This window comes from Nannobrachium achirus (assembly GCF_963921795.1).
Source record: "Nannobrachium achirus genome assembly, chromosome: 20".
Classification (NCBI taxonomy): Eukaryota; Metazoa; Chordata; class Actinopteri; order Myctophiformes; family Myctophidae; genus Nannobrachium; species Nannobrachium achirus.
The window spans coordinates 26,960,111-26,972,876 of record NC_137827.1 but is presented as its reverse complement, the minus strand read 5'-3'; the positions used below and the strand labels follow the sequence as shown (position 1 = coordinate 26,972,876).

The following is a 12,766-nucleotide window of genomic DNA, read 5'->3' as shown; positions in this document are numbered from 1 at the left end:
CTGCACTGACTTTGACCTCTAAGGACCTTCCAGGGAGGGTGTGTTTTTGTGCGTCTTGCCGCATCACCCTTTCTTGTTTATTTTTATTCTTTTTTGCTAGTTGTTTTTATCACTCTGACCTTTGGACACTGCACTATTAGGTTGTGTTAGTAATTTTCTTTTAGTATTTCTGCTTGTGTTTGACTTGATGTAGAGATACTTGTTGCACTAACTAGCATTGACTGTATGGTCACTTTGATTTGGGCACTGTATTATTTTTTTGATAGTCGTGCTTTAAGACACTTTATGTATATATATTATTCGTTCCCTTTCCTGTTGTACCTTGCTCTTACTGTACTTACTGTACTCTGTACTCTGTTCTTGTTTTTTCTTTTTATCTTTTTCATACTTCTCTGTAACTTTGTAAATAACCTTATACTGCTGTGCTGCCTCTGGGCAACAAATTTTCCCCCTTGGGATAATAAAGGTATCTATCTATCATCATCAAAGAATTTACAGTAGCTATGTACCGGTATATCTGATCTATAAGCTCACAATGCATCGCAATGCGACACAGTTTACAGTTTACAGTTTAGGCATTTAGCAGACGCTTTTAATCCAAAGCGACTTACAATAAGCAGATACAACATCGCAATAATAAACAAGATAATAGGTCAGTACATTAACACGTTGTGAGCTTGTAGATCGGCTATATCTGCTACTTTTAATTTTGACTATGATTAAATATGGCCTATTTTGGCCGTAGCTTATTATTTATTTTGAAAAGCTAAACATAATTTATACAGTATATTCCTTCCAATGATCAAAGAACAAATCCAATTAAGTTGTGCAATTATTCGTATGACAATCAATCATCAAGTGAAATGTCACGATGGTGACACTGATCTACAATCTGATCCTAAGGCGCCCAAAGGGCGAGAAGCGAGGTTGTGCTGAAACAACAGTGACTGACACTATGTCCATAGGCCTTACCAGATATGGGCTTAAAGGAGTAGTTCACCCCCAAAATGACTTTTTTTCTATTCATTAAAAAAGTGTGTTTTGGAGAAAATTCAAGATGGCGGAAAATCTATCATGGCGCAAATGGGCGTGGCCTGTATGGGGAGATGCGTCATGACCCAAGGAATCCAGGGAAAAAATATTTTTAATTTTCCGACCTACGGTTCAAGAGTTACAGGCCAAAACGTAAAGTGGGGTGTTATGGCGCCACCATGCGGCCAAATGACACAATTATTTTTTATTTAATCCTTGAAATCATTATGAACCTCCTCTCCAAGTCTTGAAACTCTAGCCCCTATGGTTTGCGAGAGACAAATAATTGAATGTGAGTTTTTGCGATTCCCATTATAAGTCAATGGGGAAAATTAATTCACTAATAAATTAATATCAATTAAACTATAGAACCTTTCTCTTAGAAAAGTAATAGCCCACGATTCCCGAGTAAGCCGGTCGATTTGACATATGGCGCGAGTGTGTGGTGGCAAAACTGTGGGACTAGTGGCGTGCCGAAGTTTAGGAAGTTCAGGCTACATACACACACACACACACACACACACACACACACACACACACACACACACAGACAGACCCACACAGCCACGTATAGGGAGCCTGTGCTTCACACAGCTCCAAAAAGTCATTTTGGGGGAGAAACTACTCCTTTAATATTGATGACATCAGGCCAGGGACCTTTATATATGGGCATAAAAGGGACTGTCTTGGCCACATATGGAGCGTGACGGACTGGCTGACACACGCACTTTTCATACTAGTAAAACGCCTCTGGGCGACATTCGCCCTTGCCCTAAAGGGTGAGGTCGCGCCAATTCACCCTTTGTCAGCCTTCAGATTGGTCCCTGACTGGCCAACCAGAAAAATCCTATACAGGGGGAGGAGATATGCAGAGGGACAAAGTCCTCTTTCTTTCATCTATACTATAATTTTGCGAATGTCTGACTGAGTGAGTGAGTGAGTGAGTGAGTGAGTGTCTGTCTGTCTGTCTGTCTGTCTGTCTGTCTGAAACAGCGTTTCTCCTCAGTGGCTGGAGCAATTGATCTGAAATCGCATCACCATTAGCATATGAACACACCTAACATAACTGTGAAGCCCGTTTGTCACTTTCACAAATTATATACTGTATATTAGCATTTTTATGGTGTATCTACTATCTATTCTGCATCTAGCATGAGGCACATCTATTCTGCATCTAGCATGAGGCAACATGTTTAACCAGCTCTCTCTTTGTGTGTGTGTGTGTGTGTGTGTGTGTGTGTGTGTGTGTGTGTGTGTGTGTGTGTGTGTGTGTGTGTGTGCGCAGGCGGGTGGGCGGGTGGGCGGGCGGGCCGGGGGGGGGGGGGGTAGCCATTAAACGAAACGGGTATTTCTTACATTGATGCTCCTACATATTATCATGCAAGCACCAGTTAAAGTTACTTTCCATCCCTCATATACTGTATGCACAGTGCACATCCCATAACCCACACACTGCACATCATTTTGGAGCTCATATCTTTGAACGGGTAAGGGCTAGTCTATACTATAATTTTGCGAATGTCTGAGTGAGTGAGTGAGTGAGTGAGTGAGTGTCTGTCTGTCTGTCTGTCTGAAACAGCGTTTCTCCTCAGTGGCTGGAGCAATTGATCTGAAATCGCATCACAATTAGCATATGAACACACCTAACATAACTGTGAAGCCCGTTTGTCACTTTCACAAATCGTATGCTGTATATTAGCATTTTTATGGTGTATCTACTATCTATTCTGCATCTAGCTTGAGGCTAATCAATTCTGCATCTAGCATGAGGCAACATGTTTAACCAGCTCTGTGTGTGTGTGTGTGTGTGTGCAGGCGGGTGGGCGGGCGGGGGGGGGGGGGTGTGTGTGTGTGTGTGGGGGGGGGGGGGGGGGTGGAAGGTATCTCTGTAGCCATTAAACGAAGCGGGTATTTCTTACATTGATGCGCCTACATATTATCATGCAAACACCAGTTAAAGTTACTTTCCATCCCTCATATACCCACACACATCCCATAACCCACACACTGCACATCATTTCGGAGCTCATATCTTTGAACGGGTAAGGGCTAGTTCACATAAATGGAAAGAGTGTAGTTTTAAATTGATATTTATTTTTATGATAAATAGGAACATTTTGGAACACAATGGAGTAAATACACAGTGAATATTTGTTGAAATGATAAAAAAAGAAATCGCTGACATCTCCTGCTAGACCTGCATTGTGACTGATGCGGAAGTCTCACCCCCGCTGCTGGTGGTTGAAGGCTGAATTCCAGCCGGAATTATAATGAACTAGAAGCAGTGCTCTTCCGAGCACAGGTCTCCACCAGGCCGTGCGTCCTGGTGGTGCTACTGTATTATAGGCCAATGTAAAAAGGGTGGCATGTGTTCTTCACCTTAGATCTTTCATGGCAATCGGACGCTGCATGCATGATTTGAAGCATTGTTCCAAAAATATGTTTTGCTAAAGTCTACCTGCTGGTGGCGCTATAACAAGCCAATGTGAAAAAGGTAGCATTTGTTCCTTGACCTAGTGGGAATATGTGTGGCAAATTTCACGGTAATTGCAAGCATGGTTGATGATTTGAGGCATTTTGTTCAAAAACGGAGCAATCCTGCAAACTTTGGAAGCTAATATTAGCCAATCAGGATGGAATATGAAATATCAGACGGATCGTACTTGATCACATGACTATAGAGATACTGTGTACCGATTTGCGTGATTTTTGGATAAAATCTCAAGGAGTAATATCCAAAAATGTGTTTTACATAAGTCGGCCCATAGGTGGCGCTATAAAAGGCTGATGTGAAAAATGCAGGGCAAAGGTTTATCCTTAGCCTCTAGGGAGTGCGCTTACAAAGTTTGAAACTGATCGGTGGAGTTATAGGTAAAACAACAAATCGGCCTGTTATAGCGCCACCATGAGGCTGATTTAAAAAAAAATAAGTGGCATTTCTTCCTCGGCCTAGTGGGAATGTGTGTGCGCGATTTCATGATAATTGCACTTTGCGTTTGTGATTTGAGGCATTTTGTTCAAAACGGCTCAATCCTACAAACTTTGGAAGCCAATCTTAGCCAATCAGGATGGAATATGCAAATTCGGACAGATCCGTGTCGATCACATGACTGTCGAGATACTGCCTACCGATTTGTAGGATTTTTGGACAAAATCTGTAAGAGTAGTGCACAGAAATGTGTCTTGCGAACATCGGCCACTAGGTGGCGCTAGAAAAAGCCCATTTGAAAAATTTAGGGCAGAGGTTCTAGATTGGCATCCAGGGAATGTGTGTGCTCACTTTGGCAGCGACCGGGCCAACGGCGACTGAGATTAGCTGCACACAAACTGCGAGGACACACACACACACGGACGGACACACGGACACACGGACGGACGGACGCACGGACGGACGGACGGAGGGGAAAACATACTCTCCCCTCAGCCTTCGGCTGGTGGAGACAACTAGAAGCAGTTCTCTTCCGAGCACAGGTCTCCACCAGGCCAGGCGTCCTGGTGGTGCTACTGTATAATAGGCCAATGTAAAAAGGGTGGCATATGTTCTTCACCTTAGACCTTTCATGGCAATCAGACGCTGCATGCATGATTTGAGGCATTGTGTTCCAAAAATGTGTTTTGCAAAAGTCTACCTGCTGGTGGCACTATAACAGGCCAATGTGAAAAGGGTAGCATTTGTTCCTTGATGTAGTGGAATTATGTGTAGCAAATTGCACGGTAATCAAGCTGTGTTGATGATTTGAGGCATTTTGTTCAAAAACGGAGAAATCCTGCACACTTTGGAAGCCAATAGCCAATCAGGACGGAATATGAAATATCAGACGGATCGGACTTGATCACATGACTATAAAGATACTGTGTATGTACTGATTGTCTCCACCAGCCGAAAGGCATGGGGAGAGACTATGTTTTCGCCTCCGTCCGTCCGTCCGTCCGTCCGTCCGTGTCTGTGTGTGCGTTCGTCCATCCAGTTTGTTAACAGCTAATCTCCGGGGCCGTTGGCCCGGTCACTGCCAAACTGTGCACACACACTCCCTGGATGCCAATTCAGAACCTCTGCCCCACATTTCTCACATGGGCCTGTTCTAGCGTCACCAGGGGGGCAATTTTTGCAAAACTAGCTTTTGGACAGTAATACTACAGATTTTGTCCAAAAATCACACAAATCGGTAGACAGTATCTCTACAGTCATGTGATCGACATGGATCTGTCCGATTTTCCATATTCCATCCTGATTGGCTAAAACTGGCTTCCAAAGTTAGGATTGGTCTGTTTTGAATAAAATGCCTGAAATCATGAACGCAGAGTGCGATTTTGTTGAAATTGTGCATGCATATTCCCAATAGGCAGAGGAATAAATGCCACTTTAAAAAATTCTAATCAGCCTCATGGTGGCGCTATAACATGCCGATTCATGTTTTTACTAATTCCACTGATCAGTGTAAATCTTTGTATGTGCACTCGTCCTAGAGGCGAAGAAAAAACCTTTGCCCTGCATTTTTCATATCTGACTTTTATAGGGCCATCAGGAGGCCGACTTATGTAAAACACATTTTTGGATATTACTCCTTCAGATTTTCTCCAAAAAGAACACAAACTAGAAGCAGTGCTCTTCCGAGCACAGGTCTCCACCAGGCCAGGCATAAGGGGGTACCTTAACAGGGCTTCATCTGGGAATGCCCATACTGTATATGGTCATTTTATTTATTTCATCCTTTATCAATATATATATCCATATACATATATGGACTTAATATTAACGTTTTCGGGGAAGGTAGGGTGTAAATTAGAGTAAAGCAGGTTAGGTCAGTTAGGGCCTGGGATTGATTACATCAGAAATCTCCATGTATGTGCATAAAAGGGATTTTGTTTATTAAATGGGTTAGTTGATTGTAACTGAAAAGTTTTTCTCTCTCCACTCCTCTACCACTCAGGTTGAAGAGCGCATCGCTGCATGTCTGGCCGACATCTCACAGTGGATGTTTTCTTCTCACCCCCTCAAGCTGAACCCAGACAAGATTGAGCTTCTCTTCTTCCCAGGTAAGTCCCGCCCCATGCGGGATCTCACTGTTTCTATCTCTGGTGACTTCGGTTCCAACATGTTGTCCTGGACAGTCATTCATTCATTCAGAGCCTTGGTGTTGTCCTGGACAGTCATTCTCTCATTCAGAGCCTTGTTGTTGTCTTGGACAGTCAGCTCACATTGCAGAGGCCACTCGATCCTGTAGGTTTGCACTCAATATCAAGGGTCCCCTAACTTTTCAGGCTGTGACCCTCAAATAATCACATTTGAACTGGGGACCCACCCTGACAAGCACTTGGAATTGTAGACATTACATTTAGTTTGACTCGGTTCCACAGATAAATATTGTGAAAATAACCGATCTACAAGGTTACTTGTATTATGCCATTTGATAACTAGAGGTAGAGTCATGCAGATGTACATTATATGCTGGTCATCCTTGTGTTTTTGTTACTTAGGCTTGTTTTTCTTGACCACAATGTTAAAATTGTAATTTTTTCTTGACCACAATGTTAAAATTGTAATTCAGATGGCATGTTATTTAGACTGATGCTAGGTTCATTGTTTACCTGCTATCCTGGCATGGATCCATTCTGATGGATTTCATAGACTTGTTTGACAGGACTGTCATCATTGTTGTGTAGGATTCATGTTAATGTGTATTCTCAGACATTTAACATGACCTTTGGCTACTTGTATTGGTTCTGACATTGGTTTTCCCCTCTTCACCAAATCTCTGCGACGTGACTTGTGAGCTTGTAAATCGGCTATTTTTGGGACCCACCAGAATAGGGATGCTATTGGGTTCAGGTGGTTAATGTAATTCATTTAGACACTTCAGCTTAGAGTTGAACGTATGACATTTATTGAAGTATCGTAACATTTATGCAATGATATTGCATGGAGTTTGGCAGATGGGCTCTGCTCTGATGATAAACAGATTTATCTGTGAAACCACGACGTATACAGATTCTGATATCTCAGACCCCCAGAGCAGAGCATAAATACAGTACAACAACATACATCACTTACATCATTGAATGTACAATCTTAATATCAAACATGACAACTCCAGTGTAGTACACATGTAGAATACCATGAAATGAGCCAACCTCCTATCATCATGAAATTAAGCCAAGGGAGGAGGCCGGGGAGGAGGAGGAATTTTCCGTCACTGACAAGCACGACCTGCTTTGACAGCTGCTCGAAAAGAATGAGCGGTGAGCTGAAGCTGCTTAAAAGACCGCCTGAGTTACCCTGGGAAAAGGGGGTGTGTGAGAAGTAGCTAGTGGCGAATGAGAGAGAATGAACGTAGTACATGGATAGACTGGAGGCGTATGTGTGAATGAACTGTTAGCGAATGAAAAGGGGGGGGGTCCGGGGTATATCTAGACTCTAACTTCCGTGTCCCAATGAACTACGCTGCGCTAGATTTCATTTAGACACTTCAGCTTAGAGTTGAACGTATGACATTTATTGAAGTATCGTAACATTTATGCAATGATATTGCATGGAGTTTGGCAGATGGGCTCTGCTCTGATGATAAACAGATTTATCTGTGAAACCACGACGTATACAGATTCTGATATCTCAGACCCCCAACACTCACTCACAGCTGTGAGAATAATCCATGCAGAGCCACACCTTTAATAAGAATGAGATAATAAGTGAATGAAATGTGATAGCACGCTGTAAGGTTAAATTTCCGATTAAATAACGCCATAAGTGTAGTGTCCCATTTCCATTACACGCGGAGCCGTATGCCCTCCACATCTAGACCGTTATTATCGTAGATGAGGATTAATGGAAATCTAACAAATAAGACTAGTAATAGACAAGCATGTCTGATTTTCCTCATATGCAAGGTCCGATGATGACCCAGCCCTACTACTCATGTGATAACTCTGTACCGACCCGAGTCGTCATATGAATAGATCAGCAAACCATGTTCTCGTAGAAAACAGATTTGATATGAACAAAATATTCTATCTAGTGATCTAGCTATGTGTAATTTCCTTCATGTCGTCATCCGAGCGCTCGGGATGACGCCCCATTCATGTGGACCCTGTTTCAGGCACTGATCCTGATACAGCCAGATGAATTATTAGGGCAGACCATGCTCCGGCGAGTCATGTCTGACATGAAGAAAATATGCTATCTAAGGAACTACTGTAATAAATGCTAATAGCAACCTTGATCTCCGGCGAGACATATGGGCAACCCTTGTTCTCCGGCGAGAACATATCTGTCATGAAATAAATTGTAAAATACGTAATAGCCTTCGCATAACCACCTACCCCCCAACACGCACTACGGCAGGAGAGATACCAACACAGATGATGCTATCAGGATTTATTCAACGACAATTGACACTCATTGCTTTCTGAGCTGCGAGAATCTCGTTTGCATTTAGGCGGACATAACGTTCATAGGCATTAGATTTCCAGCGACCCATGGCTTTCAGTGTAGGAGATGACACCAAGGATGATGCTGAGGTTGCAGCACCGATCCGGAAGGAATGCGTAGTGTACAGCTTGGGGCAGAGTCCACATCTTTGACAGACTGTTCCGAGCTTGGCAGCGAACCATGATCTCGACATGGCTCTCCCAGCATCCGTGGTGAACAGGGGTTCCCTTCCAGCCGCGTTAGGCCGCCAATGCAGGTACAGAGACATGGAGGAGAACGGACAAAACACAGTATCAGTTCTTACTATAACAATCGGTGTCCCTTCAGAATGCTTATCTGTTTTGGAATGCTTGAGATTAATAGAAAACATATCAGACTGAAATGAAAGGTCAGAAATAGTCAGATCATGCAGAGGATTAAAACTTTCTGTGCAAGTTGTGAATTCCCCGCATCTCAGAAACCCATAGAATGCTGAAAGAAAAACTGCTTCCAAAAGTGAATCTACGTATGGCCCAAAAACCCCTTTCCTGAGTTCAGTGACTAGTTTGTGCACCAGTGGTAAGGTAAGGGGAAGACGTTTATCATTGCCTTTGGGATGAGCTTTCTTTAATCCTCTGAAGAGAAGCTTGATTGATGGGTCTCCGAGTATACTACCAACATCCGGGCTCAAGCATCTTAAATTAAACTGCACGCCGGCAATCAACGCAGTGATTGAATCAGGCTGGAGTCTCTTTGATTCAGCGCAGTGGACTATGAATGCGCTTATCGTAGGAATATTAACTGGAAGCACAGGCACTGAAAAAGCGGCACAAAACGAGGAGAAAAAGGACCAAGCAGCATCATATGCTTTTAATGTATTCACTGAAAGACCCATCCTCATATATTTGGATGCTGAAGACATGAGAACTTGCAAGTGTTCATCTAATCTAGCGTTATTTGGTTGAACGCTGGGCACGCCAAACTTGATGGCGCTGCGTCTGGGCACAGATTCCTGAATTCCTGAAATTTGAAACGGGACAAAGCGTCAGCTATTTTGTTGTCTAATCCTGGGATGTGACAAGCACGGATAGAAAAATTCCCTAATACGCTTGACCAGGTAAGTCTCCTGACAAATCTGTTAATAATGGGAATGGAGGATCGACCTTTATTAATAATGTGAACTGTTGCCTCGTTATCGCAGAACACTATTATTTGTTTCCTTTCCCATCTATTCCCCCACAGAATGGCGGCTACCACTACTGGGTAGAGCTCAAACAGCGCTGAGGAGGACTCATTTTTTGGCAACTCCTGCATTTGTTTTGGCCAAGACTCAGCAAACCATTCGTTTTCGAAATAACCCCCAAACCCAATAGAGGGGGCCGCGTCGGTATAGAACCCCAGATCGACAGACGATTCTAACGTGTCTTGGTAGAAAAAAGAAATGCCATTCCAGTTGTTGCACAGCGCTGACCAAAAGCGCAAATCGGACCTGCAACCTTCATCTAAGTACACCAACTCATTAAGGTTTTTAACTGATTTTGAGAGATCAAGGAGTCTCGCCACAAACGACCGCCCCTGAGGAATTATCCTCATTGCAAAATTCATATGGCCTAATAAGGACAATAACTCTCTCTTTGGTACCGACGCGGCATCAATGAATTTAAGCATAATTTCCCTTATGCGTTCTAGTTTCTCTGTGGGGAGAGAAGCTTGCATGAGCTCAGAGTCTAAGGTAATACCTAAAAACTCGAGCCTTTTAACTGGGCCGACAGTTTTCTCAATGGAGAGGGGAACTCCTAGTTTAGCGAAAACATGTTTAACGGTGTCTATGCTGCGCTCTGGCTGACCATTCGGGAAATCAACGACCAGAAAATCATCTAACAGATGCAGAATAAATGGCAGCCGGTAATTATTATACAAAATCCAACACAGCGCTTCTGAGAGTTTGTTAAAGATGTTGGGGCTACTACGACAACCGAACGTGAGTCTGACTGCGAAATACATTTTTTGTCTCCATTTAACGCCGAACAGGTGCCACTGCGAAGGGTGGAGTGGCATGGTTTTAAAAGCATCGACGATATCCGCTTTACCGAGCCAAGCGCCTCTCCCTGCTATTTTAATCAGACGTATAGCATGATCCACGGTGGCATAGCACAATGAAAACGGAGCGAGGGGAATTAAACTATTGATGCTGTCCTCGCTATCATTGTGAGGGCTTGACAGATCCACTATCATGCGCTTTTTCCCTGAATATTTCCGCGTGGCGACACCTATTGGATTGATTCGATAAATGGGGAATGGCGCATCGTCATAGGGCCCGATCATATAGCCTTTTTCAATCTCTTTTGCTAGCAATGTATCTACGATCTCCGGCTCTCTAATAGCGGATTGAAGATTCCTGCACACCAAAATTTTAGATGGAAGGCTGCACAACCCAGCGAAAAACCCATGAATTAAACCCGACAACAAATAAAAAACAAAACAACGATCTGGATGCTTGGACAACTCCTTTCTCATCTCCGGAATGTTCACTGGAGTGGAGGGTTTATTCATTTTCTCTGGGGCTTTCGGCGAGGACAGACGTACTTTGGGTGGCTGTCTCCACAAAAGCTGCAAGTGTGCAAATATTTACATTTAGCAAATCTACACACATTTTCGTTAAATTTGAAACATATGGTGGGATTATCTGCTAAGTGCTTCATTAGATTCACCTTCTCCTCTGAATCTCTCTTCACACTGGGCTTAGACGTGGACGCTGTACTTGGGCAGAGGTTGGTATTGTGAGAAAAGGACCCACATATGGCACAAGCGAGGGCGCGATGCCCAGTGAAGTGCCTACTTATCAGAGCCAGATCTACGAGTGACCAATCCACTCGCTGGTTGTATTTCTGAATGAACGCCGCTGCCTTAGCTGAAAAGGACTTATGGTATTCGTAGAACAAGGTTCCGCCGTAGGACAGGGACAAATCAGAGATAATAGCAAGATAAGTGTCAAGCTCGGCCCTGCGCTCTGGGTACATTTCACAAATCACATCTCTGAAAACTCCAAACGCTACAATGAATTCGGTCATAGTTAAGCTCCTAGTCAGTCTCGTGTCACTGTCTTTGAGACACACCGTAACATCCCCGCAGTCCACGAGGCGCTTTTCTCCAAGCCCAGCCTCGGACGCGCTCAACAGAATCTTAACCAAGTTCACGTCATTACCTGCCAATATTTGGCTTCTCAGATGAGGAGAGATGGCTGCTGCCGGAGAGAAGAACGGAACCCCCGATGATGGAACTGGAACTGCACTTCCCAGCGTCCTGAGCGGCACGACCAGATGAGGCGACGGGACTGGAACGCTGACGTCATCCGACTGCGCCTGCCTGGAACCAGACGGAGCTGCATGCGCGCTGGACTCCAGTGTTTGGATCCTCGAATCCATCTGCCCCAGCGCTACCTGGATATTATTGAGGGCGTTAAGCACAGGATCAACAGAAGGAATATCGACACCAGGGGGCTGAATCCTGCGTCTTTTTGGAGCGGCCTGGGTATCGGGTTCGGTATTCTTAGACTTAGCTTTGGCTTTCTTTGGAGGGGCGGGGTTGGAACCCACGGCTGATCTGGGCGGAGCGCTGGAAGTTGCTGGGCTCGCATCGCCGCCGCCCCTTTGCATTTGCCAATGCTGGCAGAAGAACTGGAACAGCTGATAGTGAGGTATGCCCGCGGGAGGCTGGATGCCGTTTCTAAACAACGCTTCCAGGATCCTGGTGACTGGCCAAGCCTCGATAGATGGCACGTCTGGACTTGGAGGCGGTTTCTTAGCCAAACGTGTACTGCGCCGGCGGACCTGCTGCGTGGTCGCTGCTTCTTCACTGCTGCGGTGGCTATCCTGGCGGTGGCTGGAGGAGTCGTCATCCCTCTCCGGATGATCCGCTTCTACCTGGGTTCCCATCTGGGCGTCCTGGGTTCCCGTCTGGGCATCCTGGGTTCCCGTCTGGGTATCCAGAACGACATCCTCCTCATCCTCCTCTGATCCCCAGTCCTCGTCGCCGACTTGAGACATGATCAGGACCAGATGAAGGGTGAGTAAAACTGCGCACCACGGCTTGATCCTCATCTGATAGATGCGTATTTTCCGTCACTGACAAGCACGACCTGCTTTGACAGCTGCTCGAAAAGAATGAGCGGTGAGCTGAAGCTGCTTAAAAGACCGCCTGAGTTACCCTGGGAAAAGGGGGTGTGTGAGAAGTAGCTAGTGGCGAATGAGAGAGAATGAACGTAGTACATGGATAGACTGGAGGCGTATGTGTGAATGAACTGTTAGCGAATGAAAAGGGGGGGGGTCC

The 12,766-nt window shown here is 44.7% G+C and overlaps 1 protein-coding gene across 1 annotated transcript; it reads right to left on the bottom strand.

Moving 5' to 3' along the window:
- Positions 1–7,008: 7,008 nt before the first annotated feature.
- LOC308305735 (uncharacterized protein) lies at positions 7,009–12,549 on the bottom strand. The gene is made up of 2 exons (XM_080750585.1): positions 11,643–12,549; positions 7,009–8,685 (listed from the first exon to the last, which is right to left on the bottom strand). Exons 1-2 carry the CDS (start codon positions 12,535–12,537, stop codon positions 8,513–8,515), a joined length of 1,068 nt encoding a protein of 355 aa, XP_080606711.1. The 5' UTR covers positions 12,538–12,549; the 3' UTR covers positions 7,009–8,512.
- Between the last annotated feature and the right edge of the window lie 217 nt (positions 12,550–12,766).

Coding starts and splice junctions, on each gene's coding strand:
- LOC308305735 (XM_080750585.1), bottom strand. CDS start 12,537: ATGAGGATCAAGCCGTGGTGCGCAGTTTTACTCACCCTTCATCTGGTC. Junction 8,686..11,642: donor GAGAAGCCAAATATTGGCAG/GTAATGACGTGA, acceptor CGCGGCTGGAAG/GGAACCCCTGTTCACCACGG.